The sequence below is a fragment of the Triplophysa dalaica genome, chromosome 5 (genome assembly GCF_015846415.1).
Source record: "Triplophysa dalaica isolate WHDGS20190420 chromosome 5, ASM1584641v1, whole genome shotgun sequence".
In the NCBI taxonomy this organism is placed as follows: domain Eukaryota; kingdom Metazoa; phylum Chordata; class Actinopteri; order Cypriniformes; family Nemacheilidae; genus Triplophysa; species Triplophysa dalaica.
In genome coordinates, this window is record NC_079546.1 from 23,598,197 (window position 1) to 23,625,825 (window position 27,629).

A 27,629-nucleotide genomic window follows, 5' to 3' on the forward strand; every position below is an offset into this window, starting at 1 on the left:
TCAGGAATTACGTCAGAGTCAAATAGAGGGTTAGACTGACTTATTTAAGGTCACAAAACCCCCCAAACAACAGCCCGCCAGAGCAGAGAATCATAACACAACCACCTCAGTGGAAACAGTGGAAAGTCCAAGGGATCACAACAAGATACTGTAAGTGGCTCGAGCGCTCGGCGGGGAGCGAAATGACTCGGGGGGGGGGGGAAGAGTTACAGGCTTTGTTGGTCATTGAGGGACACAAATCCCTGAGGTGACAAACTGTGGAGGTAATCCGCAGTCTTTAATGTCGTTGGCCAGTCAGAACTTGTGCCACAAATTGGCACCAGGGACCAGCATATGACCGAGGCAGTTTGTCGTGTCGGGTGATTGCAAACCCCAACCGAAGGGAAAATCTCAAATTCAATTTCCTCTCAAGATCAGAAATCCAAAAGACACCCTCGATAAGGTATTATCCACAAGGTTGGAAACTCGTCGCACAGTAAATATCCACTGGGTGGAGAACAGGAATAAATTTGCATGGTAGATCACACTAGAAACCAGAACTAATCCAATTGGTAGAAATTACTCCCGCAACAGGAATACTTCCACTACTCAGACCAACCCACTTGGCGGTATCCACTGGATGACTGGGATAGAGATTGCTGGGCAGACCCCAGAATAAAGAGGCAGAGACCCGTGAGGGCACCAAACTCTGGAGCCAGACAATACAAGGTGAAACTACAAGACCAAATTATAACAAGGTAAACTAGGTTTAGCAAGAATATCGTATAATCAATCCAAAAGGGTATAGACTCTAAAGGGACAAATGACAGCACATGGAATATATTTAGAAGAAGATAAGAGTAGAAAATAAGGAACCAGCCGCAGAGAGAGGAATCGTGAGGCAATCTGCTTTCTTATAAAACTAAATGTCCAAAAAACAGATTTCATTGACATATTTTGCGTTCGTAACCTGCAGTCATTTCAACTGAATTGCTAATTTCTTAAATTATAACTGCAAAACACTGTTATACAGCAGTGAATTATATTATACATCATGGAGCACAAACGTCTGTTTGTGCAACAAATGTGCATTTTTAAAGACAAAATATAGATTGATGTTCATATGGCCAGACAGTCAGTATCAGTGTGATTACAGTCATCATTCATCACACGTCTGCTGTGGTTCATCCGTTGAATGTGCTGCTACCAGCATAAAAGAAACATGTAGGATTATACGCCTTTTTCATAATGATGTAACTTAACTTCCACCTTTTCACAAAGCAGTGTTTCATAACATCCATCTTACAACAAACAAGAAGAACAAGAAGAAGAACTTCCGTTTTCTTGTCGCCCTGGAATTTAACAACAGTGAAAAAAAACTGTCAGAACATGTATTCAAGTACTAATCCTTACACCTTCACTAACACGAAACACTTATCTTCATAATCAAACAGGCAAAAATTCTTCTAACAGTCATTTCTATGTGGCAGCATGTCGATGTTAAAGTGACAGATTGCTTTCATCATTTGCTCATCCTCTTGTGATGTCAAACCTGTATGACTTTCTTCACAACACATTTAGAAAAACACAACAATAGAAATGTGAATCTGCACTTTGTTTACACAACATTCTTTATGTTTATATGAATAATTGCCATACAAATATTTTAGCATTTAAAAATCGGCCTTTCTAAATTCAGACGTCAATGACCCACACATGTAAACTGTGACCACATCTACAGCACCTTAATAGTTCTGTTCTTTATTCAAATCTTATAAAGATTCTTTGAAGAAACTTCCATCTTTCAAAACACAAAGATTTTTTAATGTGCACAAGTTGTGTAACTGTCCAATATCTCAGTAAAATGTGAAACTTATAAATGTACATTTTTATTTACAAGAGAAATATTGTTTGCCAGAGAAAATAAAACACAAAATTGATCGAGTTGAAGCGGTTGATAGCGTCCTAACTGAAGTCAGAGCTCCTCGACAAACTATAACAAATGCAAATGTGCTCCAGTCATCACAAACGATATAAACACATTAATGTTCAAAAGTCTTTTGCCGTTTGGGTGTTGAGATCCTCCTGTCGGTCAAGCCGTCCCGCAGGTGAAGTAAAATAATTCCTCAGCACATTTCTTTGTTCTTTAGCGCTGAAACAGGGATTCCGGATGTTCCCGCTGTTCAGCGGCTTGAAGACTCCCGTCCCGTATCTACGCCAGGCTCCCTTGACCACCGTGCTGTCGCCATCTTCCCAGTCTGTAAATTCTGCCGGCGTGTACGTGTCCGACCGGCGCTCCAGGAGAAAATTGTGCACGCAAAGTGCCGCCATGGTGATCTTGACCACCTTCTCTGGTTCTAGACAGATGTTGGATCTGAACACACGGAATCTGTTGGCAAGGATGCCAAAAGCGTTCTCCGCCACGCTCCGTGCCCGAGAGACGCGGTAGTTAAAAACCCTCCGGCCGTGATCCATGTCCTTCTGTGGATACGGTCTCATTAGATCACATCTCAGTGGATACGTAAGATCCCCCACGAACACATAAGACATCGCTTTATTGGCTTCAGGCAAGGGCTCTGCAGGAGGGAGGTGAAGAAGGTTCTGGTCCATGGCTCTACACAGATCTGACTGAACAAACACTCCGGCGTCAGACTCGCTGGCCCGACTGCCCACATCTGCATAAATAAACTTCAAGTCTGCATCCACGGCGGCCAACATCATGATGAAGTTTTGAGACGGACAAGCGTTTTTGGCAGACGCCTGGATGTGAATGTGCTTGGCATCCAGCGCACCGAGACAATGTGGAAACTGCCATCTCGCCTCGAAACGCTTGGCAATCCGGCGCCAGTCGTCCTCAGTGTCCGGTGTCTGAGAGAGAGAGACAACTGAGTAACACTGAGGCAAGGGATTCAAAGGACAGCAGGAGATAATAGAATAACGCTGCGGTGTTTTAATACACTAGACTATGTGGCAGCATGTGTATGTTAAAGGGACAGATTGTTTTCGTCAATCTGTAGGACTTTCTTCACAAAAGAAGATATTTTGAAGAACGTTTATATCCAAACAACACTGAACACCATTGACATCCATTGTAGGAACACAAAACCACTGAGACATTTCTCAAAATATCTTCTGCTGTGTCCCACTGAAGAAAGACGCGGGACAACCACGTGAGAAGCGATAATGATAATATGACAACAATATATGAATGATGTAAATGATTCTTCTTTTTAGGGTAAAATGTCCTTTTAAATCTCGAAACATTTGGTGTGGGGAGTTTGTTGTGTCCGTTAATTGAATGTAAATGATAGACATGTTTCAACATTTATTTGCTCAATGTTTTACCTTCAGAAAGCTGTCTTTCATCACCTGATGCAGGGCAGCACATGTCTCCAGCACAATGATGGACACAGTGGAGCCTCCGACGGGATACTGGAGACTGAGGGATCTGAACGTGTGTCCTGTCATGACACATTCATCATCATTTAAAGCATCTGACTGACTTGTATATATAAGTGTTTGTATTAGCACAGCATATACTGGCCTGTGATGAGAAAGCGCAGAGTTAAAGACAGACGCTCTCGCGCAGTGATCGCGCGCCTCATCTTTGTGTCCTGTTTCGTGATGAGAGGACTCACCAGATCCAGCAGATCATCAAACTCCTCGGGCGTCATGAACCAACTGTTTTCATCAACCTGTAACAACATAGAAAACAAACCAACGCATGGTCACGTAAACAAACATCACGTGACCGCGTGCGTGCGTGCGTGCGTGCGTGTCATCACCTCGATCTCTTTCTGCCGCACACACAGCTCGTGCTCTCCGTGTCTCCAGTGTTTCTGCCACAGTCTCTTCTTTCGCGTCTTTCGTTTCTCTGATAAAAACAGCGCACAAATCACCTGAAAGGCACTCACATCCATTCCTAGACAACATCTCGCCCTCACTGCCACATCTCGCGGGAGGTTTAATGTGGAGAAACTCCGCCTGCCAGCTAAAAGAACCAATCATTAACCGTTTAAGACTGTGGGGGGGGGGCTTGTTCAGTGATAGGTGACGCTTCGCACTTGCGCATGCGTCGTAGTTGTGCCACGGAGGAACCTTCAGTATTTTTTATTTTAAGCACAATTGAAGTTTACGAAATAATTAACTATTTTAAGTCGGACATATGTTGTTCTATTATGACTTTTAATTTGTCTTTTTTAAACTTGCGTGAGTGTTTTGAATCGCAACGTATGTCACTCGTGACCAATCAGAGGAGACGTTTTGACGCCTTGCCCCGCCTCCCCCAATACGGGATTCGCATCCTTCGGTTGAATTTCTGAGCTCGTTCACTGAGAGAGATCGAGAGCGCGCACTGGCGCGTTCGCGTGAAACCCGCCAGAATGAGCGCCTGCACGCATAGTTTAGTGACGCGCAGGGGCGAGCAGATTATCAACAGATGGAATTTCGACTTTTACGTGTTTACAGCATTCGACGCGTTCAGAAACGGAGATTTTACCGCATTCAGGGAGTTCACCAACATTATTGAGAGTAAGCAGCGCGAGCGCGCAGTCTGTTTACCTGAGCATGCACGCGCATGTTAGCTTTAGCACGTAGCTCAAACTTAGAGACTACAGTAATAAAAGTGTGAAGGATCATTGTTTGAAGAAATGAAGTGATACAAACGCATAAATAACACCGTTACAAATGTCAACGTGCTTGTATGAAGTGATCGAAACGACGTTGACGTCGCGTCCCCCTGATGAAAATTAAATAACGTTAAGTTTAATACTAGTTCAAGTCTAGTATCCACGGGTTGTTTTGAGTTTGTATTACTGTAGTTTTACTACAACGCGATGGTTAAACTGCCCTGTCAGGTGTTGAGGAATGTTTCATGATGTCACTCATGATTGACAGGTTTGGTGGTCAGACCCATTGATGGACGCAGTGACATCATTATCAAACTTCGCTTTATGCAGTTTCTGTCCAGGATCAACAATGGAGATCGGTTAGGTGAGTCAGTGTGCGTTTGTGTTCACGTGAGTGTGTGTTTGTGATGATGATGATGATGTGTTGTGATGTAGATATCACTTTTGAAGACCCGCTGACACCTCTGGAATCTGCTCTCAATGTGCTGAAGTCCATCTGCAGTGACATGAACGTCCCTCACGGAGACCACCAGCGCGTGCACAACTGCATCAAAGAGATGGTGAGAGAACAGGGCTCCCACTTCACTTTCTGATTGATTTCACATCTACACTCGGTCTGAAAGATTTCTCTTTAACACCAAGCTAAACACACTGCACTCACTTTATTGTGTTTATTTGTGTTGTGTGATTTTGTTTTAAATCTGCAGCTCATAATAGTTTGTATCAGGGCTGGAGAGTTTGAGAGAGCCGGCCAGATGTTACAGAAACACTTTCCCAAAGGAATGGATTCAGCTGGAAAGGTAACATGAAGTACAGACGCGTACACCAATGTTTCTCCTTCAACCAGTGGTTGACGTGCTTTCTGCGTTTGTTAGAAGAAGCTGTACATGAATCTGATCAGAAACAGACGTCGTTCTCACTCAGCGCTGCAGGTGAACTCGTACAATGACTTTAAACAGGACATGCTGGACTTCATCGACAGTCTCTACAGCATTCCAGAGCCGTTCCTCCTCAAGGTCTGACATGAAGCTCCTCATTCTGTGTGTTCTCAACATGTTCCTCAACTCCTTCAGACATCATTTTAAAGAATCACGCATGAATTACAATAGATTTCTTCACATTAGCAAATTAGTTTTGTTTCGTAAATTCATCATTGTCTATAACAAGTGTATAACATCAGTTTGGTTTTGTGTTGAAGATGTTGTTGAGTCCAGACAGTCGGATACAGAGTGAAGAGTCTCCTCAGATCAGCGCATGCCCTCAGAAGCGCAGTACAGAGGACTACACGTGTGCCACATCATCCCCACGCCGGTAATCCCCACAAGCTCTCTGCCATCACTGTCATGAACATCATGTGATTTCTGAGATAAACTCAAACGTGTGTATGCTGTTTCCAGTTCGGCGTCTCCTCTGGCAGCCCCGGCGCAGTTGAGTTTGGAGAGCCTGCGTTTGGTTTACAGTAAACTCAGCGAGATGTACGGGGTGAGCACACCCTTCTCACAGCTTCAGCGGGACGTGGAGAACGAGGCCCTGATGGAGAGCAGGACACAATCTGATGCTGAGCTTCACCTGGCGCTGTCAGAGACGCCGCTCGAGAGATTCCACACACAGCAGAACTCCGAGGAGGAGGTGAGGGACACGGGCGTCCACCCAGAGCTCCATGATTCTAACGGGATGAAGGAGACGGATGTTCAGGAGCTTCAGAATGACATGCAGCGGGACTCTGAGGAGCAGGTCAGAGACGCGGAAGTCCATCCGGACCTTCAGAATGACACGCAACAGGACTCTGACAGGGGGAAGAGGAACACAGACGTCTCTGGAGAACAGCGCTGTCCGGTGCGATCCCTTTATGCCGGGATGACCGTGTCTCGATTAGTGCTGGAGGACGACAGTCAGGCCAGTGAGGACGACACTCAGGTGGATACGACAGCACAGGAAGAAGAGTCCACACAGATCGACATCATCTCACCCGATAGACCGTCTCCACAGACACGTTCTCACAGGTATGACAATGAACACTGTTAAGTATACTGGCACATGGTCCTGGATTTATTCTGAACGGAAATGTCTGTGTATTTCAGACGGACAAATGCCGACCGCCTGCAGTCTGACCCTGTGTCTCCTGCAACTCCATCTGTCAATCATACACACATGAAAAAACATCGAAACAAGAGGTGTGTTTTCATTCACGTCACATGATCAATGTTTCATTTATTTTGCCTAGTTTAGATTTACAGATTCCACCTGATGTACTGCTTACTCATGATATTTCTGAACACCTTTCTAAATGAGTGAAGTGCGTCTCCATATCTCTTATAGTTTATGGTGTCTGAATCATCTTCGCAAGGGCAGCGTGCTTTATTTTAATTATTGAAACTTGTGCAGCAAGTACTTCTTGTAATGGAAATGTTGTTTTCTTGCAGGCGCAGAATTTCCAGTGATCCAGACTCTGATCCAGACACTCAGACAGAGACATGTAATGGCAGTCCACCTCCATCTGTCAGTCAAACACAACGAGAGACACAGAGACAGACACCTGTACGTCACACGCGTTACACCAGCCCTCCTGCATCTGTCAATCAAACACAACGAGAGACACGGATACAGACACCTGTACGTTACACGCGTTACACCAGCCCTCCTGCATCTGTCAATCAAGCACAACAGGAGAAACAGAAAGGGACTCCAACACGTCACACCAGCCGTTCTTCATCTGTCAACCAATCACAGAGAGAGACCCCTGATGTCAGTCAAGCACAACAGGAGAAACAGAAAGAGACTCCAACACGTCACACACGTTACACCAGCCGTTCTCCATCTGTCAGCCAATCACAGAGAGAGACCCCTGATGTCAGTCAAGCACAACAGGAGAAACAGAAAGGGACTCCAACACGTCACACCAGCCGTTCTCCATCTGTCAGCCAATCACAGAGAGAGACCCCTGATGTCAGTCAAGCACAACAGGAGAAACAGAAAGAGACTCCAACACGTCACACACGTTACACCAGCCCTTCTCCATCTGTCAGCCAATCACAGAGGGAGAAGCAGAGAGAAACTCCTGCACGAGCAAAACAATGTGCCAAAAGGTGGGTGTGTCCTCCTGAAGGTCATGGGTTTAAATCCCAGGGTATACACACTCATTCTCATTTCTCACAAGTGTTACATGACGAGAGTGTTTGTGTTTTTCAGTGGTGAGAAGTCTGACTGCGATCAGAGGACAGAAAGTCCTGAACATCAGACACCAGAGAAACGGCAACAACACAAAAAGTGCGTCTGACTCCAGCTTTACATCACCTGATACACGATCATCAATGTGCTCTTCCTGTTATACCTTTACAGATTCTTTCTGTGAATTCACACTGTCGCGCCTTTCAAAGTCAATTCTTCAATCTGTAACTGTTTATTTGTATCGGTTAAAAAAAGGGTTGAAGTTTGTTGGACAGATGTTTTAACTTCTCTTTGATATCCGCTCATCGTCAACACTTTTAATGCTCATGGGTGTTGCAGACAGTCCGCATTATTTTCTTCAGTTCATTCACTCTGCACATGATGTGATAAAATATAAAATTACAACCCCAGTTCTTGCAGCGTAGATAAAGGTGTTTGTTTTCCAGTAGTTTGACTGATATCTCCAGCACCTTCCCTAGAGTTTATATGTATCTTATGAGTTTCTCATGTGTGATTGAGACTTTGTGTTTGTATTTCAGGCACATAATTGTCATTGATACAGAATCAGACTCTCAGCAGGAGACAGAAGCTCAGATAGAGACTCGTAATAGTAGTTCTTCTCCATCTGTCAATCAAACACCTCGAGAGAAACGGAGAGAGACTCCCGCACATCAGATGCGTAGCAGTAGCGGCAAGAAGAAACAGGACAAGAGGTTTGATATCCATAACTCCTTTCTGATTACTTTCTGGGGCATTCAGTCCCTCATTTAACACTTGTTTTTTTTCACGATTTCTTTCTGTTGTTCATTTCTCTTGCTGCAATATCCTCTTGTATAGCAGGGAACGAATAGCCAGCGATTCAGAATCTGACTTTGAGTCAGAAGCTCTGAAGAAACCTCCTGCACATCACAGCAGTCCTCTTCCATCAGTCAGTCAAATAAACACTGAGAAACAACACAACAAGAGGTGAAAATCAGCATCACGTGTTTCTTTTTATCTCTGTGCGTCATATACATGACTGTAGCGTGTTAATGGCGTGTTTGTGGCAGGGCCAGAAGATGGTTGGATGTGTCTGGGACTCATGAGGATTGGAGTGATGAAGAGTCGTTGTTCAGCGGTGCTGCAGGTGAATATATCTGTTTAACATACGACTGACGCTGCTGATGCTTCTGTGTTTTTAATGGTGATTTATCCATGTCTTTCTCTCTGCGTGTTTAAGGGTCATCACGTAATTCATGTAAGGAGAAACAGACCAGAAAGGTGCGAATATATTTCCTTGTTGTCACCGGTGATGAATGGAATGTGATCGCTGGTGTTTGATTGTGATTTGTGTGTTTGTTGTAGAAGTGGACCTTGGAAGAGTCGAACTGGTTGAAGGAAGGCGTGAAACTTTTCGGCGAGGGCCGATGGGGGAGAATCCACTCGGCGTACCCGTTCAAAGACCGCACGCCCGTAAACCTGAAGGACCGCTGGAGGACCATGAAGAAACTCAAACTGGTGTGACGGCACATTTTGTAACAATCTTAACTTCTGACAGTTCTAAAAGGAAGTAGAAAACTTGATTTTAACAAAAAATGCTTTGTAAATTGCTCCTAAAATTCTGTTTTAAAAAAGTTTTAAGTTTTCCTTTTTTTGTATTAAATGTTTAACACATTTGCAGCATTGTTGTTTTGACAATCTTTTTGTTTTATTGTGTTTAATTAAAATGGATTATGCTGAACGGGTGTAGATATGTGAGTAAAGATGTCATTTCTAGATCACGTGATGATTTTGGATTATATAGTTTATAATCCAGAGTCCTGTGGCGTTTGGCTACACATATGCGGCCGGAATCCTGCTGTCGCCTTTCTTCACATGACACTTTTGCTTATTTTATTACTGAAGTTTATTTATAAAGCCCATAATGATAGACTTTATGTTCTGTAAAAAGTGATATTTATTCATTTAGCAGATGCTGTAAATGGATGAGTAAAATACTGTTAAATTAAAGCAGCCACAGTCAGAATATTCACAGTGTCAGATCAGCTGACGTCAGCAGTCGCAGCTCTTTTTATCTGTCGTGTCTGGTGTGAGATGATCGAGGGGTCTCGAGTCTGTCCTCAGGATCACCCGCGTTGAGTCGTGACGTGAACCCTCTTGTGTGATCTTCATGCCGTTCCTCAGCAGAAGTTCTTGTGCTATCATCACGAACGCCTCCTCGATGCTCTGAGAATCTTTAGCTGATGTCTCCAGAGCCGCCACTACACCTCTTTCATCGGCTAGCCTACAAGCGTCTTCAAACGGAACCTGACGCTCGTCCTCCAGGTCACGCTTATTACCTGTGACACATAAAAAAACACACTTTAAAATCTTCATTTGGATCTTCAGAGGCCTTTGAAACTGAATAGCATGACAAAGATCATCTGCATTATAGAGGACATTTAAAACTACACACAGTACGTCACTAAAAACATGGTCAATTAAAAGGGAAATTATTTGTTTGGCTGATCATTTGTAATAAAACTAAAATTAATAGATTTCAATATTGACACTATTGTGAAGTGGGTCAAAGAGTTGTGGATGATGTCAAAGTTTTGGATCGCACTAGTTTAAGGATATCTATAAGGCTAGCATATTTTGGGTGAAACAACTTGGGTTTCATTGAGATTGAATATAGTGTCTTCTGTTGGCTAATAAGCTGTTGTTTTACCTATCAAAGCCATGAGTACGTTTGTCGCTCCAAACTGCTGGACCTCGTGAATCCAGCGCGAGACGGAATCAAAGGTGGCCCGCCGGGTGATGTCGTAGGTGATCATGGCCCCGTGTGCGCTGCGATAGTAACTCTGTGTGATGGTGCGGAATCGCTCCTGTCCCGCTGTGTCCCAAACCTGCATCTGTGAGAAAACACGACCACAATCACTGCTCATATCAAATCACTCACTGAAATCAACTCTGACAATGAAGAAAAGCTCTCAAACATCTGACAGCCATCTATTTGATGTCTGCATTTACATCTGCAAGACGTCTGCTGTCATATAGACGTCTAGAAGATGTCTGTAAGATGTTTACCATTGACGTAAAACTGTTCTTTCTAAGCAGATGTTTTCACACAGCAGATGTTTGCTAGATCTTTTTACAGACATACATTTGCTAGCTAGGACATGAATGTAAAATATGAAGTAATATTTGACTGTCCTGTGAAGTGAACTGAATGTATTATCACCATCTTTCATTCACTGTTAGGGTTTTATTTTTTAAAACAGATGAAATGTGTAGACAGAACGGTGTCTTGTCTTAAGTAATGTTATATGTTTACATCTTAATGCTTGCATAAGGGTAACCGGGGCTAGTTGTCACACTTTTTACTCCACCCATCTCTCAAGACTGGCTGTTATCTCAAAGTCTTAGTGAACTTTTCCACAATTATCATTTAGAAATAAAGATACAGTATATTTATCACTGTGTGATAACACTGGAATCTGACATGTCAAAGTTTATTCCAGGCAATGTAGCAAAATCTAAACAATGTGAAGCATAAAATGATTCACCAGACAACAGAAATGTGAAAGGTATAGTTAATATATTACATTAATTTATAACGTAAAAAGTGACACATTTTCCACTTAACAGACATTTAATAAAAATGTGTTAGATTCTCATTCTATGAATCAACTAAAACATGATATTTGATATAAATAATCTAAAATAAAATATCTGTCATATTGAATTTAGAATTCAGATTGTGAAAGTTATTTTGCATAGATCTGGTGTGACAACTTACCCCGGTCTCCACACCTTGTGCTTCTTTGTTCTATAACACTTTACATGTGAAGTAACAGGTAAACATTGACTGTAAGAGGAGGAGGGACGGGCTTGGCTGACAGTTTTCATAGCCCGAGGGATAAGTAGTTAAGTTTTTCCTCCTGTGTACTCTGTTGTTAAATGAAATCTGTCACCCAACTGTAAGAAATGAGTTCCTTTGATCAGATCTTTCAGTCAAAGATGTCTTCTGCTTTGAGTTTAAAGGCTCAGGAACAGAGAACGGCTATGTGTGTGTGTCTTTTAACACAATATTGTGTTGAGTGGTGATGAACGACACCTCTGGTGTAAATGTGTGCACGTGGATAAACCAGGTAGACCGGTTCTGCAGACTGGTTTAACAGGTTCAGTTTGATGTTGAGATGCAATCTCACTCACCTCGTGCACGAGCTGCACTGACACCCCATCAGCCTCATAACAGTGTGAAATATAGTGAAGGCATAAGAAGAGAATGAATGTAAAGACACTGGACCTTGACTCTCTTGCCGTGGATGTGGAGGGTCCGGACGGTGAAGTCCACGCCGATGGTGTTGTGCTGTCTCTCGGAGTAAAGTCCTGTTTTAAAGCTCTGCACCACACACGTCTTGCCCACGTTGGAATCTCCGATGAGAATGATCTTGAAGAGAAAGTCAAAAGCTTCTTCAGACTCTGATCCGCTCCACGTCTGATCCATGGGTCCTAGAGTCAGTGCTGATGCTCAGTGTGAAGCTCTTTCTCCATGAGGGAGATGTCAGGTGTGCTCAGGTGTTCAGCTCCTCATGGTCACATGTCTCCTGAGATCTCTTCATCCCACAGCAGACGGCTGAACTGAGATCAAAGTATCACTGGTGTCTTCTTCACACCTGTGGGGGTTTGTCTCTCACTTTTCATTTCCTGCACGGTGTAACAGGTGAGACAGGTTTGAACAGTCCCACTGCATTATGGGTAATGCAGTCATCATACAATTTCCACAATGCACATGAGCAGTCATTTCAACAAATGCTGATCATCAATAAGATTGTAAATGTTTCATATTCAAATGTCCTTTTATGTGAAGTTGCAATTTTGCATACCTGTTTGGGACACCGTTTTGTTTGTTTAAACAGTCATTTTAATAGAAAAACGCTGTATTATTTTTTTTTAACACAAAACAAAACAAGAAAGGATAACAATTCTAAGTCTAAATCAAAACTGTGTGTTAAACAGAGTTTGGCGGACATGTGACATTTGCGTGCACTACAAATTCAACCTTTATTAAATCCAAACGGAAAAATACTTTTAAAGGTTTTATTTACTTCTAGATAAACACTTTGATGAACAAACATTAAATGTATTTTTTTAAATACACAATTTTCTTTATATCTGCCAGTATGCATGCCGCTAGTTATATATACATAAATAAAAACATACGTGTAAACAATAAATCATATTAGATATCAGAGAGCTTCAACAGTCAACAGCCTCTAAACGTGTACACGCCCTGAGGAGACTTTTATTTTGAAAGGTCTAAAGATCAGCGGACGGAACCGGTTCGACTTCTCGCGCGCTTCACTGATACCGCTCTTCCTGTCGCGTGCGGATTTTCAGCACACCCCAGAATCACCATGGTGAGCGATTCATTTATTAAAATATCGTTTAGTTATCGTTTCATTTATGTAAGTGAGCTCGAATACCGTGAACGCGATCACGCGCACCGGCTTTATTAAGAGTTTGATGACATATCGCGTTTTAAAGATAACTTAACGTCACAGTGAATGCGTGTCTGTGCGTCACATGCGCGTGAACAATGAAACAGCAGATTATAAACCATAATACTTCACATGAGCGCTGCTCTTTGATAACGGGTTTATTACAGTGTTCTTGTGCAGATGTAAACGATATAAGCAGTCGCTCGTGTATTATGGGATGTGCGCTAACGGCGCTATTGTGTGACAGACAGTGAGCTCTGACGCGCATGCGCAGATGCGCTTCGAATAGATTTGTGATTTATATATGTAAGTTAACTTAACGTGTGTTAGAATGTGCGAGTGCTGATGTTTGTGTTGTGAATATCTCATTTCATCCGCAGATGTGTTTGTGAGTGTGTATTATGGGATGTGCGGCACTGAGAGAGAGAGAGAGAGAGAGTTTCTAGTGTTTTCTGAGGGAGGAGTCTGTGATCACAGATCTATATATGAGCATCAGTGTCCATACAGATCCATACATTCATACACATGTTTAAACTCTTACAGTATGTCATGTTTTCTTCAGTCTGATCTAGTTTCTCATCCATAGTTTCACTCACTGGGTGCTTAAATATTTAAATAACAATTGAAAGAAGCTTTAGATAAAACGCCTTGAAAAAAATAATTATACTTTATATTCTATTATTATTTTTTGGTTATTTTATGTGCTTTTGATTTTGCTTTTTACATGTTTGCTATTCAGCACGCTGCTTTTGTTAATGTGCTTTATAGATAAATTGAGTTGATTTCTGTCTTGTATTCTATAACTGTACTAATTGTTAGTTTATTGTCATCTATTAAAAAAAAATAGTATACCATATTTAAAAAGTCATTGCTGTTATAAAATATATTAATTTCAAAACAAGAAAATAAAAAATCATACTTTAAAGGGGTCAAAAGACACGGCTAAAACAATATTATGGTTTGCTTTAGATGCAAAGTGTAACTTGTCTTAGACTCAATGTGTAAACAGGATTTAAGGTTCAAAAGTGCTGTATTTTCCACACACCGTGTGTGCTGTGATTGGCCAGTTCACCAGTGTGTAGTGATTGGTGGAATACTGCAAGCGTGTGAGGGAAATGTAACGCCCTCAGGTTCCTCTTTAATTGTACTGAGATGTACACCACCTTACTTGAGTTTACATTTGGGCGGTCTTAGTCACATCAGACCACCAACTGATGTAGATTTGTGGGGGTTTGTTCACACTGGGTGTTTCAGGCAGGTCTGGGTGAACATTCGCTTTAATATAGAATGACTCTTTCGTTCCCACTTTCATTTCTGCAATGTAACGTGTCTTATACATGCATGAGCAACATATAACTAACCAAAGACACAAAAAACACGTGTTCACTCCATATGAACCCTTTAAGAACAGGATCTGAATATAATACTTTAAATGTCATTTTAAATGAAAAATGTTTTTAGCGATTTTGATATATGCTTTGGTCATTTTATAATAAATTGTTATTTTACTTAAGAATAAACAAATAGGTTTAAAGCACTAATATTATAATTAAATTGTTTTTTAAACAGTAATGTTTCAAAGTTTTAATTTTAGAGAAGTAAAATAACCTCGGTCCAAACATTTGAATGCTTTTTTTGATAAACTCATGAAATGCTGGCTGTTTTTAACTTCTTATGAAAATGACAGTTATTATTTTGTATAGTTAGTTTTCTAATAAGATAACGGTATGCATAAAGTATAATATAAGTAGTTCATATATCTCAGACTTTATTTATTAATATTAGAAGTTGTAATTGTGGTAGTTTGTTAAGATTATACGTGTGATTATGCTCTAATAATGATACAATTACGAACAAGAAGTTTTTTCGAATGAATGAGACCATACATCACACTTATTCTTCACGACGGCTGTTTGATGTGTACAGGCGTCTCTATCAATGTCCCCCATGAACATCTTCAGACATGGAGCTGATGAGGAGAAGGCCGAGACCGCTCGACTGGTGCGTACACGTCCACACACCAGATATCAGACCGATCCAGTCTGTGTTTTTAATGCTTTTCTGCTTGTTTGCTGACGCTGTGTTTCAGTCTTCATTCATTGGTGCCATCGCTATTGGAGATCTGGTGAAGAGCACTCTGGGTCCTAAAGGAATGGTGAGAAACACTGTCACGTGTGCTGTCAGATCCTACAGACCGTGTGTGTGTGTGTGCGTGACCACTCACGCTCTTAATCCTGTGACCTTACAGGACAAAATCTTATTGGGCAACAGTGGTGAAGTCACAGTGACCAATGACGGAGCGACGATCCTGAAAGCCATCGGTGTTGATAACCCTGCGGCTAAAGTGCTCGTGGGTACGTACGGCGGATATCTCTTCATCCTGTGATGTTTGAGGTCACAGATCTCATCAATCAGACGTTTGCACGTGTGTTTCAGACATGTCTAAAGTTCAGGATGATGAAGTGGGTGATGGGACGACGTCGGTGACGGTGCTGGCTGCTGAGCTGCTGCGGGTACGTGATGAAAAGAGTTACGTCATCACTCCTCTGCCTGTCTGTCATCTCACCGCTCACGTAATCTCATCTGTGTGTGTTGTGCCGTAGGAAGCCGAGCTCCTCATCGCCAAGAAGATTCATCCTCAGATCATCATCGCCGGATGGAGAAAGGCCACTCAAGCCGCCCGTGACGCCCTCAGAGAGGCAGCGGTGGATCATGGGTAATGAGACGAGTCTGCTGTCGTCTGGTGTCACGTCACTCCACCGTCTGTGCGTGTGAAAGATGAATCTCTCTCTCCTTTCTGTAGGAACGATGACGCTAAATTCCAGTTGGATCTGATTAACATCGCCCGCACGACTCTCTCATCCAAACTGGTCACTCATCATAAAGATCACTTCACTAATCTGGCTGTAGAAGCCGTGCTCCGACTCCGCGGCTCTGGCAATCTGGAGGCCATTCACATCATCAAGAAACTGGGAGGCAGTTTGACCGACTCGTACCTGGATGAAGGTGCTCACGTTCACCGAGCACTGTGAAGCCATGAAGCAGTATTTGACTTGATATTAAAAAAGCTTTTGCTTGTGAATGTGTGTGACAGGATTTCTGTTGGATAAGAAGATCGGCGTCAATCAACCCAAGAGGATCGAGAACGCTAAAATTCTCATCGCCAACACCGGGATGGACACGGACAAGATCAAGGTGTGTGAAGTCAATATGTCGCTCCGCTCGTGATCACTTTCTTTATCAGACCTTAACCCATGATCTTATCTGTCTGCAGATCTTCGGCTCCAGGGTGCGCGTGGACTCCACGGCAAAGGTGGCCGAGATCGAGATGGCCGAGAAAGAGAAGATGAAGGAGAAGGTGGAGAGGATCCTCAAACACGGCATCAACTGCTTCATCAACAGGTCAGTGACACACACCATCATCATCATCGTCGTGTGCTGCCCTCTGCTGGTGATGTGAGGTTTAACGTGTGTGTGGTCTCCTGCGTTTCATCATCAGACAGTTGATTTATAACTATCCTGAGCAGCTGTTCGGTGCCGCCGGCGTCATGGCCATCGAGCACGCCGACTTTGTGGGAGTGGAGCGTCTGGCTCTGGTCACAGGTATGACCTCACTGACACAAATAACACCTTCAAAATCTCCTTAACGTTACACCAGAAGATGTTATTAACATGTTTTGGCAAACAAATGAAGAGCCATGTTAAAAAACCTTTATTCATCATACCTGAATAGAAAATTTGAACTGTGTACAGCTGCCCATCACGGTAATGATAACCTGTATTGTTGTGTAATGCAGCGGTCACTCTTGAATTTAAGCATGTGAAATTCGTTTGGACGGTGATGCGACGATGAGAGGGAACAGAATATGACACGCACGATCACATAGAATGACACACTTCACTGTTTACACTTAACCATCCGCTCCTGTTTCTATTGCCACCACAAACAAAGACGCTTCTTTTTATTTGTTTTTGTAATCTTTTAAAGTTGTGTTGTACAAAACGGGATGATGTGACACAGCTACAATGAGCGATTCCTCCATTATGAACATTGTATTTGTACCAAGAGGTCAGGCTTGACGTTTTGATCTTCTATTGGTCTCACACACTCAAGTGACGGGAATTCGCACTTCAGAGTTCAGGAAACTTAAACATTGATACGCAGCGAAATATTTCTTCACGTTCTTGTGTTTCTGGTATGTTGCACTCGCGTGCGTGTCAATGGAGGGAAAATTCAAGTGTGAACGCGACCTAAGCAGGGAAAGATTCATAACGGAGGATTTTTCCTTCAATTTTTCTCAAATTTCAATTTCTTCATTTGCATTATACAAGAATATTCTGTTAATATTATTTTTGCTAACACTTAACAATAAGGTGCTGCTTGTAAACTATTAGTTAATGCATTAGCTAAAATGAACACTACCCACAATACTAAAGCAGCATTTATTAATGTTCGTTCATGTCAATTTCAGCTTTTACTAATACATTAAATAACAGTAACAACATTATATTTTAATAGTGTTGGGAAAGTTACTCTGATAAAGTAATGAATTACTAGTTACTATATTCAATAGTGTAACTAGATGACTGTTAAAATGACTCTCTCCTAAAAGTTTTCATTACTTATTACTAAGACTTTCTTTATCCTACAAAACCTTGAGTACTTAAGTGACTCAATGATAGACGTGAAACGTCTCTTAATTCATTCAAATAAATCATATAAAACTACATAAAGTATTATTATTAACTGAACCAAAGTATTACAGATGAAAGAATGATGCATTAAATGATCCATTAAAGCATTGAATTTTGATGCCAATATCGCTATTGCAGTAGAACATATATATATATATATATATCACACACAGGACTTACTTTCATTACTTCAGAAGTAGCTAATTAAATTACAGAAGAAAAGAGTAATCCCTTACTTTACCTTTTTCAAGGGGAAAGTAATAACGTTACAGTAACTAACATGATGATAACATGAGGTAATGCACCATGAACTAGCATTAACAGGGATCAATAAATGACTGTGTTTCGTCCTGCAGGAGGTGAGATCACGTCCACCTTCGATCATCCAGAGCTGGTGAAGCTGGGACAGTGTAAACTCATTGAGGAGGTGATGATCGGAGAAGATACGCTCATCCACTTCTCTGGAGTCGACATGGGTAAACACACACACACACACACACATTACAAATGATTGACGGGAAGTTATGATATTCCTCTCTATAATGTCTCAAGTGTCCTTAATGTTCAAAAGCCTTCCTATCGTTCTACATTTAAAGTCTGATTGGTCACAGTTGTTGTTCCATTGGCATTTCTGTAAATGTACATCACGTGAAATACTGAAACGCAGTGATGTTGTGTTTGTTGTGTAGGTGAAGCGTGCACTATTGTCCTGCGCGGAGCCACGCAGCAGATTCTGGACGAGGCCGAGCGTTCTCTTCACGACGCTCTGTGTGTTCTCGCTCAGACTATTAAAGAGCCACGCACCGTCTATGGTGGAGGTCAGTACACATTATGGGTTGCACGAACTAGTCGACATTAATGCTCTGATGCCACATTTGAGGCTTGAGGTCTAGTCGCTTCAGGGGCGATAATATTTGTTATCTTGTCTTATCCTGTTTCTGCACACATCATGTGTCATGTTTTCATCCGCAACATTCACGATTTGATCTGACGCTGCAAAAGCCGTCAGGTAATATTAACTCAAACTGACTTACGTAACATAGATTTCAGTGCGCTATCTTCTACACGCAGATCTTTTCATATTTTGGTCTAATATGTACTTGTGTCCAGTTTAATAAAATATGAAAGAAACGGAATAAATCAAAATGTTTTCATATATGCTGCTGTGTCACTAAGGTGCTGCGTTTGTAAGTCGGCTGTGATCAAGCGTCTTCTGCATTAGGCTAATAAATACATACCTGCAAATTTCCTTTAGGAAGATGCACCTCTCAGAAAACAAATGAAGATCATTTCACATGTTTAATTACGACAGAAGTCTGGGTACCATACGGTGTTTGTCCGATCATTGATCCTTTTTAAACAGGGTTCTTACCTGTGCTGGAAATCCTGAAAAATTACTGATTTAAAATGCAGTATTTTCAAGGTTTTAAAAATGCTTGGATTCGGGATAAAGGACTTGAAACCGCTTGAAATTAGTATGTGACAATAGTTTACTTTTAAGATAAAATAACCTTTTTGTGTTTGGCGTTCACATTAAAAACATTCTGCTCGAGCCAAGCTTCCAATAATGCTGCGCACGGCTACACATGAGGGGTTCAGATGCAAAACTTTCTAAAAGTAAACACCGCCCAAAATGAGATTTTGATGTTCTGTTGGGAAAGTCATTTTAGGATTTTTTTAGCACAATATCATCACTTATTGTGATTATGTATTTATACTAGAAAAGCATGGAAACACACATTGAAAGTACTTGAAAAGTGACTTTTTAAGGTGTACGAACCCTGTTTTAAACTAGCTCACTATTGCCCGCTGTTAGTAAACAGCTCACACAAGCTTTAACACGGCATGTTTTTGATGTGATGTGTCTCAGGTTGCTCAGAGATGTTGATGGCTAAAGTGGTGTCAGATCTGGCCAACAGAACAGCAGGTAAAGATGCAGTTGCCATGGAGTCGTTCGCTAAAGCTCTGAGGATGGTGAGTGTCACATCCACACAACAAATCAGACCAACATCTACTGACAATCTTGAGTTTTCACATACTTGAGTCCTGGATCATATCCAAGTGATTACTATTTATTGTCACAAGCAAACATGTTTTGGCCTAAGCGTGACCAACATGTGAAGTGTGTTTTATGTGTTGTTAATGAGCGGTTACGTCTCAAGTGGAAGCAGTCAGGAGGGTTTTAAAGGACTCTTTGTGTTGCAGCTGCCCACCATCATTGCAGATAACGCAGGATACGACAGCGCAGAACTGGTGTCTCAACTGAGAGCCGCTCACCAGGACAACAAGAGCACGTTTGGACTAGGTAACACACACACACACACCACACACACACACACCATACACACAAACACGTGTGTGATTAACTCACTCTGGATGTGTGTTTGTCAGACATGACCCAGGGCACGATCGGTGACATGGCGACTCTGGGCATCACCGAGAGCTTCCAGGTGAAGAGACAGGTGCTGCTGAGCGCTGCCGAGGCGGCAGAGATGATCCTGCGTGTGGACAACATCATCAAAGCTGCTCCCAGGTGAAGATTATTAAGAGCAGAAATATTGCGGTGATGTCGTGTGCTGTTTCTGATGTGTGTGGCATGTGTTTCAGGAAACGTGTGCCCGACCATCACCCCTGTTAAACGCACGCATCACACTGTGGGTGTATTTATTCACGGACGTCTGGCCTCCGTCAGCTCTTCAGTTGTTGTCTTGCTGTAGTTACACTTGACAAGCGTCAGTTGTGTCTTGCCGTCTCTGCATTGCTCATCCGAGTCAAAGTTTGCTCTTTTGTTTACTGAATAAAAAATGATTGACAAAGAGATTGCTTGATTATTACCATTTCATTATCTGTCCGTGTTGTTTCATGAAGTTTCACAGGCCATTCCTACCAGTGTTATACAACAGACTGTATCTTTAACTGTGCGGATGTAAATATACAACACTTATATGTTTCTTCCACTTGTTTTGTGATACAGTATTATACAGAGGAGAGGCGTTGCTTTATACGAGTTATTTCCTGATCGGTTTGCTGTGATAACAACTGGGGGAATTTTTTTTTTTCATCAAACAACTCGACAAAGAATTAATTGAGTTAAGCCAGTGTTATGTATCATAAATCATAATGAATCTTTTGTTAGCTGTTGTAGAGAAAGGGAGACGACGAGGAGACCATGAGTCATCTGAATAAATGAATGGAAATTGACGACAATAAATGGATTAAAAGCATTATATATCAGATGTATAGTTTGACAGAGTATATAGGAGGAGTAAGCTAATCTTTATTGCGTGTCGGCACTTTTGTCAAACCATTGGTAAAAACTTTACAAAGAAATCCATTCGTCTCGGCACTAAATGATGATAATATTTTATATTATAGGACGAAATTTTGCCTTTCCAGGTTTAATAAAATGACAAATTACCTGTGCTGAAGTGTTGCAGTTCAATTTGATCTATTGTTTATTATTAACCAGCACAAATAGAAATGGTAGCTGTTGATAAATCTGTTAAGACAAATTGAGCTGAATTAAATCAAGAGATAAGCCCCATGATGCAGTGGGCTGCAGTGCATAAAAGAACATTTGGGGGCGTCGTGTCATGATCTTAGAAGGAGAATTACACATTAATAAATGGGGACAACACCACATAGTGGTCAAACGGTATAAGCACTTTTCTCGTTTTTTTAAATCTGATCATCTGACATATTTCCTTTTGGTACATTGTTGTGCTTGACCCTGTAATTGCTGCTTGCAGCTATATTCTTTAACTCTGTTTCCACTTTCTCAACGCAGATGACACTGGGGTGCTGCCTGAAACACAGTGTACATGTAGGTCTTTATCTGCCTTGTTAACTTAAATAACCTTAATGTAGACAAACAAATGAAATACCTCTTTCCTTGAGGAAGTCCATGTTCTCCCTGTGTTTTTTATTTCTCTTAATGATATTCTTATGATGACAACCTGTTAAAATGTCTTTTGGGTTACATGAACTCTATACAGCTCGCACTTTTGGATGTAAATGAGCACATTTCTGAGAGTTAACTACAAACTGAGTTGTACCAGAAACCAACGGACCCCAATATGATCTTTAGAGGCGATAGTTTCCATCCTAAATCTGTCATGAAGAGTTTGCCCATTAGCCAGATGAAGATGGTCTGTAGAGTGTGTAGCAAACAACATCGTATTCTCAGAGGTCTACTGATTTATCAAGATTTATGAATCCTGATCATCGTAAGGAATGGATAGAAGATGCCAAAAAGAGGTTTGATGGTCAATTTCACATACATTGTCTAAGGGCGATAAACAAAAAAAAACAATTATAAAATGGGCCCACATTTATATTTCATGGAAGTCTCATTGAGATCAACGATCTTTCACAAGAGAGAACTTCCCAAGGTGCTTTACATACTCAGATTAAGATTACAAGCACTTAAAACACATGAAATCACCTCTTAATCACACACACGTTTCTAAAGGAAACAATCACAGTTTCTGTTCAGTATTCAGCAGAAGTTCTTCTCAGTGGTGTAACATCACACAATCTATTGGCAGGGGAGGTTCACTTGGAAACAAAATGTTTCGGCACGATGGTTGAAAAGCACTTGATGGTGCAGGATGAAGGTTTACTGGTGTCTTTTTACACTGGCTTGATGTCCCACATCTCTAATGTCTTTATTTCCCAGGGTGACGCCTCATATTTGTTCTATTCAACAGGCTTAAACTAAGCGCTAAGTGCTCATTTTAGATACAAGTAACATTAACAGAACAACTTCTGTTATAATTTGTTTCTGGGATCATTGTATGCCTTCGTTGGACAAGATCAGGAAAGCAAAGGGATACCCCAAATGTGCTCAAGCACAGACATGATTCTGTGGGAGCAGTGCCATGGGCAAGAGCTTCCAAAATTGGAGTTAATATTTGATTTGTGAAGATCCGTAACAATGTCCAGAATGTGTTTCTGTAAGCTGCCTGCATGCCAAGTGTTAAATCAACAGAGCATGTGAACAGGTCGGGTCAATCTGACCTTTAATATGTCCAGTTCAAGAAAATCCTCTTTCCTAACATCATTCTAATTTTTCAAAACCATAGAAACAAAATCATACATTTGTCTTTCTTAAATTACTGCTGTAAATGCTTGCCTTTCTAGAATGGGCGATAATGAATTCGATGTTCTTGACCTGACCTGACGTTAACCCGGTGACCTGATGTCTGACACAGGTCATTCAGATAAGGTGGTTTACTGCGGTAAATGCAGTGACGGGGATCATTTCATCTGGACTCGACTCCGACAGCATGAGGACGTCTCTGATCCTGCTTACTTGTTTGGGATTTGTGCAATGTCTGATAAGGTAAATCATCTCATTCTTTACATTTAAAGAGTATTATTCATACAGGTCATGTAGCCTTGTGTGACCCGATCATCCGTTCACGGTTTATTTTACAATCTTGAGAGACAATATCCAGTTTAGTGATTATCCTAATAATTATCAATTTTAAATGTGATTTGGGTCTAAAAGGTAATGTACACGGTATCAAACATCTGTCACCAGTATATCACCCAGAGATGACAAACACATCTGGTTTAAATGAGTGTTGTAAAATGACGTTTTTTGCCTCTCAGGGTGCCTTTGAGTCGCGCGCCCTCGGTGCGGAGTAAACTGCGCGCCGCCGAGCAGCTGCAGGACTTCATGCGCGAGCACGAGCCCGATGCGTTCTTGCGCCACTATGCGCAGTGTTTTCCGCCTGCACGCGACTATCTGCAGCTGCGTGGCAAAACCGCAGAGAGACTTTACAACTTCATGGACGTGAGAGACAACATACACTTCAACAAACCAAAAATACAATGCAATATACTAAAGAATCATTTACATATATTGTAAACAAGTGGTTATATTTTCAATAAATGAAAAACGTCCAGCATTGCCTATAGTTTAACAAGATGGTTTTCCAGTAGTTTCTATCTAGCTTACAGACATGTAAGATCATTTATCTTATATATATTTTAAAATGGTCCTCTTTAAGGAAACCATGATGTGTTAAATCATGTTTTATATTGATAGACGTGATGTTTGCGTGTATAAAGGCTCAGTTCTTCGGCGAGATCAGTCTGGGGAGTCCACGGCAGAATTTCACGGTGATTTTTGACACGGGCTCGTCTGACCTTTGGGTTCCTTCATCATACTGTGTCAGCCAGGCGTGTGGTATATCTCTCCTTCTGTATTTACATACACAGTTTCACAGATGAACGCAGGATTATATGATGTAAGGTGATGTGGAGGTTATTGTGCTGCTGGGTCATTGTGTTCTTCTGTTGGAACAGCGATGCACCACAAGTTCAAGGCCTTTGAATCGAGCACATACGTACATGACGGACGAGTGTTTGGCATTCATTATGGCTCCGGACATCTGCTGGGAGTCATGGCCAGAGAACAACTCAAGGTGATGTCATCTAGAGCGTTAGGACAAACTACGTCCATGTTCATCTTCACAGCAGATGTATTTTATGTGATCTGGGTCATGTTTACCTTCATGTAAGAAAGAGATGGTTCTGCATAGAACCTTTGACTCAATGATTGTTTGTGGAACCAAAAATGGTTTTTCTATGGCATCGCTGTGAAGAACCTTTCAAGCACCTTTATTTTGAAGAGTGTGGTGATGTTCAGTCACTGCTCACATGAATGTCCGGCGGAGTTCGGTTTAAACCTTATCATGTGTCTCTCTCGTGTCGATTCAGGTGGGGTCTGTGACGGTTCAGAATCAGGTGTTTGGAGAGGGCGTCTATGAGCCGGGTTTTGCTTTCGTCATGGCTCAGTTTGATGGGGTGTTGGGTTTGGGTTACCCTCAGCTGGCCGAGGAACTGGGTTTGCCGGTGTTCGACAGTATGATCTCACAGAAGAGCTTAGACGAGCCCGTGTTCTCCTTCTATCTCAAGTAAGAAGACCCAGTCCCGTCACGTGTAAACCTGCCCACAGATGGAGTTGTTCTCACTGTGTTGTCACTGACAGGAGCAATGGGTCGGGTTTTGGTGGAGAGGTGTTGTTCGGTGGTGTGGATGAAACGCTGTTTGTTCCTCCAGTGAACTGGGTTCCAGTCAGTCAGAAGGGCTACTGGCAGTTCAGAATAGACGGGTGAGTTCACCTCACACACCTTCATCATCAGTGTCACACACAGACATCGAGAATTGTGTTGTGTCGTGTGTAGCGTGAAGGTCCAGGGAGCTGTAGGCTTCTGCCATCATACTCCTCACGGATGTCAAGCGATAGCAGACACGGGAACATCTTTGATCGCCGGTCCCAGCAAAGACATCCTCATACTTCAGCAGTTCATCGGAGCCACGCCCACTGCCATCGGAGAGGTGAGGAGACGCTGGTTCTCAAACATTCTCGTTTCAAATAAGACGACATGATTTAAACGTTCAGGTGTCGTTTTTCAGTACCTGCTGGACTGTACCCAGATCAGCAGTCTGCCTGTGGTGTCTTTCCTGATCAATCAGGTGGAGTATTCTCTGACTGGAGATCAGTACGTCAGGAGAGTGAGTACACCGCCTATCAGAATTGATTTGTGATTTACGAAAGCTTCAAATGAATTAAAGAGATTTTGTGTGCAGGAGATCCTGAACAATAAGGAGATTTGCTTCAGTGGCTTTCAGGCCATCGACATGCCCATGTCTCCATACGGACCCTTGTGGATTCTGGGAGATGTGTTTCTCTCTCAGTTTTACAGCATCTACGACAGAGGTCATAATCGTGTGGGTTTCGCTCATCTCTCTCTCTAAAGCCAAAGAGCATCACATACACAAGTGCTGCTGAATGCACCTCTTCTGCTCGTTCACAACATCAGTCTAAACACAACGATAGAGAGTAAAGTACCATGATCTCGATGTTTGCTCTTTTCAATGATTTTCTGTAATTACAGCACTGTTATGTTTTTAGCATCACCTAGGCCTGATGTCCTAAGTCCCATGATTACTAGGGCTGGGTTTTTCCACCAAACTGGCGATTCAATTTTATTCTTATTTATATAGTTTCGAATTGATTAAATGTCGATAGGTTATCGGTACTATGATTAAAATGGTAATTTTATAGAAATGGAATCCATTTTTAAATACATATGATGGTAACTGAAAGCCTCCTATTCAGCTATATTAATGAAATACACATTCACATTAATAGCACAACTATGTTTGGAATTATTTTTTATTTTTACTACAGGTAACCAAACAAGTAATCAACATTTTTACTTTTACAGTTAAAATGTATAACAACATGAAACATTTTGTAAAAATAAAACAGATTTTGACATTCAATATGGGTCAATAAATACCAGCACGAGGGATGGCGACATCTTCAGGATGAGAGTTAAAATACAGATGTTCACACCTACCGATTCATATTGTTTCGTTAAATTAAAGATCGATTAAAGACCACATTCTGCGCGATCCCATTTTTCAACCTATAGTTAGAGCGCAAATAAAACTTTCAAAATGATAAAGCTCAAGGTTCAGTGCCAGGCGAGATATTGTCTTTAAGAGAATTTCCTTTTCAAGGACTACAGAGAACGGCTGAAATCAGACTACAGCCCTCTACTTCCTGGGTACATACCCCAAAGAGGGGCGAGGTCTTCCTTAGAGAAGAGGAAGAGCCGCTGGAGTTGTGTTTGGTTCTCAGAGATTGTAAACATCTGACTGAGCTACACGCTAAACTACTTTCACTTTCATCACAGTCATTCAGCTGGTCATAAGAATTCAGCTACACACATTCTAAGATAACCAGTGCTCAAATAACAGCTTCATGACTTTAACATCGACTGTGAACTCTGTTCTGTGTAATACACTGATATTGTGTGTGGGTGTGCGCATACCTCTTAAACACTTCTATGAAATGTCCTCTGAATTCCTGCTTGCGAATTTCCTGGTCAATCTTCTAGTTTTATTATCCAACTCGGGTCCAATATAAAAAGGCAAAACTAACGCTTCTGTTATGAGTGTTAATTAATATAACCGGTCTGATGCCATTCTGTCCAGTTTCCCTCACCATAGTAGGAAAAAAATGATCTCTAACAAAAATTTACGTTTGCACATGCACTGGCAGACCTCTATTACACAACGATCGATCCGCATGTTTTTAACTGAAGTGAAGTTACTTTGTTTTGCTAACAACGAAAGTTTATGAATGCAGGCGCGCTGAGAGGGGCACCGACCAATCACAACAGCCTGAATAGCAGAAGCTCACTGACCAGCTCAGCTTTACCTATCAGAGAGTTTTGGAAAAAGGGACTTTATATAGACTGGAAGAAATCCAGTTGTTTCGTGAGAAGAGAGACAGCGGTGAACAATAGACTTGAAATATGTAAAATATAAAGTGTTTTTTTAAAATAGAAACATGAACATCCATTGTTAAACATTCAAAAAACATCATCGAAGCCTCAAAAACAGCCACAGAATGGGGCCTTTGGATTCACAATGATGATTGTTTCATTTCAATCTCAAAATAGCTATGTTTTGGGGTTTTTTTGGTTGTTCAACTAGATTAAACGATGAAACCAAAATGTTTTTTAATTATATAGCAAAAGTTAATGTTCATGAAGGGACAAATGTGAGTACTGACTGAGAAACTGAGGAAATCATAGCTTGTAAACCTGAATCTGCGGACGATTTGAATGACTTTTCTTGGCATAAACACTAACTGCTGTTAAAGAAT

The 27,629-nt window shown here is 41.6% G+C and overlaps 5 protein-coding genes across 7 annotated transcripts; 3 read left to right on the forward strand and 2 right to left on the reverse strand.

Annotated features, from left to right (window-relative positions):
- Positions 1-1,074: 1,074 nt before the first annotated feature.
- Positions 1,075-4,044, reverse strand: LOC130420890 (uncharacterized). Its single transcript, XM_056748412.1, has 4 exons — positions 3,765-4,044; positions 3,524-3,674; positions 3,325-3,440; positions 1,075-2,847 (listed from the first exon to the last, which is right to left on the reverse strand). Exons 1-4 carry the CDS (start codon positions 3,897-3,899, stop codon positions 2,029-2,031), a joined length of 1,221 nt encoding a protein of 406 aa, XP_056604390.1. The 5' UTR covers positions 3,900-4,044; the 3' UTR covers positions 1,075-2,028.
- Positions 4,045-4,158: 114 nt separating this feature from the next.
- Positions 4,159-9,505, forward strand: terfa (telomeric repeat binding factor a). 3 transcript variants are annotated; one of them, XM_056748411.1, is made up of 15 exons: positions 4,159-4,509; positions 4,876-4,971; positions 5,043-5,167; positions 5,315-5,407; positions 5,483-5,623; positions 5,806-5,918; positions 6,005-6,610; positions 6,689-6,781; positions 7,031-7,693; positions 7,797-7,874; positions 8,315-8,488; positions 8,616-8,741; positions 8,825-8,901; positions 8,995-9,035; positions 9,120-9,505. In XM_056748411.1, exons 1-15 carry the CDS (start codon positions 4,362-4,364, stop codon positions 9,276-9,278), a joined length of 2,733 nt encoding a protein of 910 aa, XP_056604389.1. In that variant the 5' UTR covers positions 4,159-4,361; the 3' UTR covers positions 9,279-9,505. The 3 variants fall into 3 exon arrangements, with proteins under 3 accessions (XP_056604389.1, XP_056604388.1, XP_056604386.1); XM_056748410.1 differs by having other exon boundaries at positions 4,162-4,509; positions 5,486-5,623; positions 8,613-8,741; XM_056748408.1 differs by having other exon boundaries at positions 4,166-4,509; positions 8,613-8,741.
- A 146-nt stretch (positions 9,506-9,651) lies between these two features.
- On the reverse strand, positions 9,652-12,442 carry LOC130420891 (ras-related protein Rab-19-like). Its single transcript, XM_056748413.1, has 3 exons — positions 12,046-12,442; positions 10,465-10,648; positions 9,652-10,093 (listed from the first exon to the last, which is right to left on the reverse strand). Exons 1-3 carry the CDS (start codon positions 12,244-12,246, stop codon positions 9,807-9,809), a joined length of 672 nt encoding a protein of 223 aa, XP_056604391.1. The 5' UTR covers positions 12,247-12,442; the 3' UTR covers positions 9,652-9,806.
- A 633-nt stretch (positions 12,443-13,075) lies between these two features.
- Positions 13,076-20,753, forward strand: cct2 (chaperonin containing TCP1, subunit 2 (beta)). Its single transcript, XM_056749344.1, has 16 exons — positions 13,076-13,159; positions 15,167-15,241; positions 15,330-15,395; positions 15,489-15,594; positions 15,677-15,753; positions 15,844-15,956; positions 16,044-16,246; positions 16,335-16,435; positions 16,515-16,642; positions 16,740-16,843; positions 18,292-18,411; positions 18,625-18,753; positions 19,806-19,909; positions 20,141-20,240; positions 20,327-20,468; positions 20,543-20,753. The coding sequence occupies exons 1-16, from the start codon at positions 13,157-13,159 to the stop codon at positions 20,571-20,573; spliced, it is 1,602 nt and encodes a 533-aa protein (XP_056605322.1). The 5' UTR covers positions 13,076-13,156; the 3' UTR covers positions 20,574-20,753.
- Positions 20,754-23,223: 2,470 nt separating this feature from the next.
- On the forward strand, positions 23,224-25,705 carry nots (nothepsin). Its single transcript, XM_056747722.1, has 9 exons — positions 23,224-23,279; positions 23,552-23,735; positions 24,014-24,131; positions 24,251-24,369; positions 24,665-24,861; positions 24,936-25,058; positions 25,132-25,285; positions 25,364-25,462; positions 25,538-25,705. The coding sequence occupies exons 1-9, from the start codon at positions 23,224-23,226 to the stop codon at positions 25,703-25,705; spliced, it is 1,218 nt and encodes a 405-aa protein (XP_056603700.1).
- Positions 25,706-27,629: the final 1,924 nt, after the last annotated feature.

Coding starts and splice junctions, on each gene's coding strand:
- LOC130420891 (XM_056748413.1), bottom strand. CDS start 12,246: ATGGATCAGACGTGGAGCGGATCAGAGTCTGAAGAAGCTTTTGACTTT. Junction 10,649..12,045: donor TCCACGGCAAGAGAGTCAAG/GTCCAGTGTCTT, acceptor GTTTTCTCACAG/ATGCAGGTTTGGGACACAGC. Junction 10,094..10,464: donor CGTACTCATGGCTTTGATAG/GTAAAACAACAG, acceptor TATGTGTCACAG/GTAATAAGCGTGACCTGGAG.
- cct2 (XM_056749344.1), top strand. Junction 15,242..15,329: donor AGGCCGAGACCGCTCGACTG/GTGCGTACACGT, acceptor GCTGTGTTTCAG/TCTTCATTCATTGGTGCCAT. Junction 15,957..16,043: donor GAGGCAGCGGTGGATCATGG/GTAATGAGACGA, acceptor TCCTTTCTGTAG/GAACGATGACGCTAAATTCC.
- nots (XM_056747722.1), top strand. CDS start 23,224: ATGAGGACGTCTCTGATCCTGCTTACTTGTTTGGGATTTGTGCAATGT. Junction 23,280..23,551: donor TTTGTGCAATGTCTGATAAG/GTAAATCATCTC, acceptor TTTGCCTCTCAG/GGTGCCTTTGAGTCGCGCGC. Junction 25,463..25,537: donor GAGATCAGTACGTCAGGAGA/GTGAGTACACCG, acceptor TTTTGTGTGCAG/GAGATCCTGAACAATAAGGA.
- terfa (XM_056748408.1), top strand. CDS start 4,362: ATGAGCGCCTGCACGCATAGTTTAGTGACGCGCAGGGGCGAGCAGATT. Junction 4,972..5,042: donor CAACAATGGAGATCGGTTAG/GTGAGTCAGTGT, acceptor GTTGTGATGTAG/ATATCACTTTTGAAGACCCG. Junction 9,036..9,119: donor AGGAGAAACAGACCAGAAAG/GTGCGAATATAT, acceptor TGTTTGTTGTAG/AAGTGGACCTTGGAAGAGTC.
- LOC130420890 (XM_056748412.1), bottom strand. CDS start 3,899: ATGGATGTGAGTGCCTTTCAGGTGATTTGTGCGCTGTTTTTATCAGAG. Junction 3,441..3,523: donor TCTGCGCTTTCTCATCACAG/GCCAGTATATGC, acceptor GTGTCATGACAG/GACACACGTTCAGATCCCTC. Junction 2,848..3,324: donor TGAAAGACAGCTTTCTGAAG/GTAAAACATTGA, acceptor TCTCTCTCTCAG/ACACCGGACACTGAGGACGA.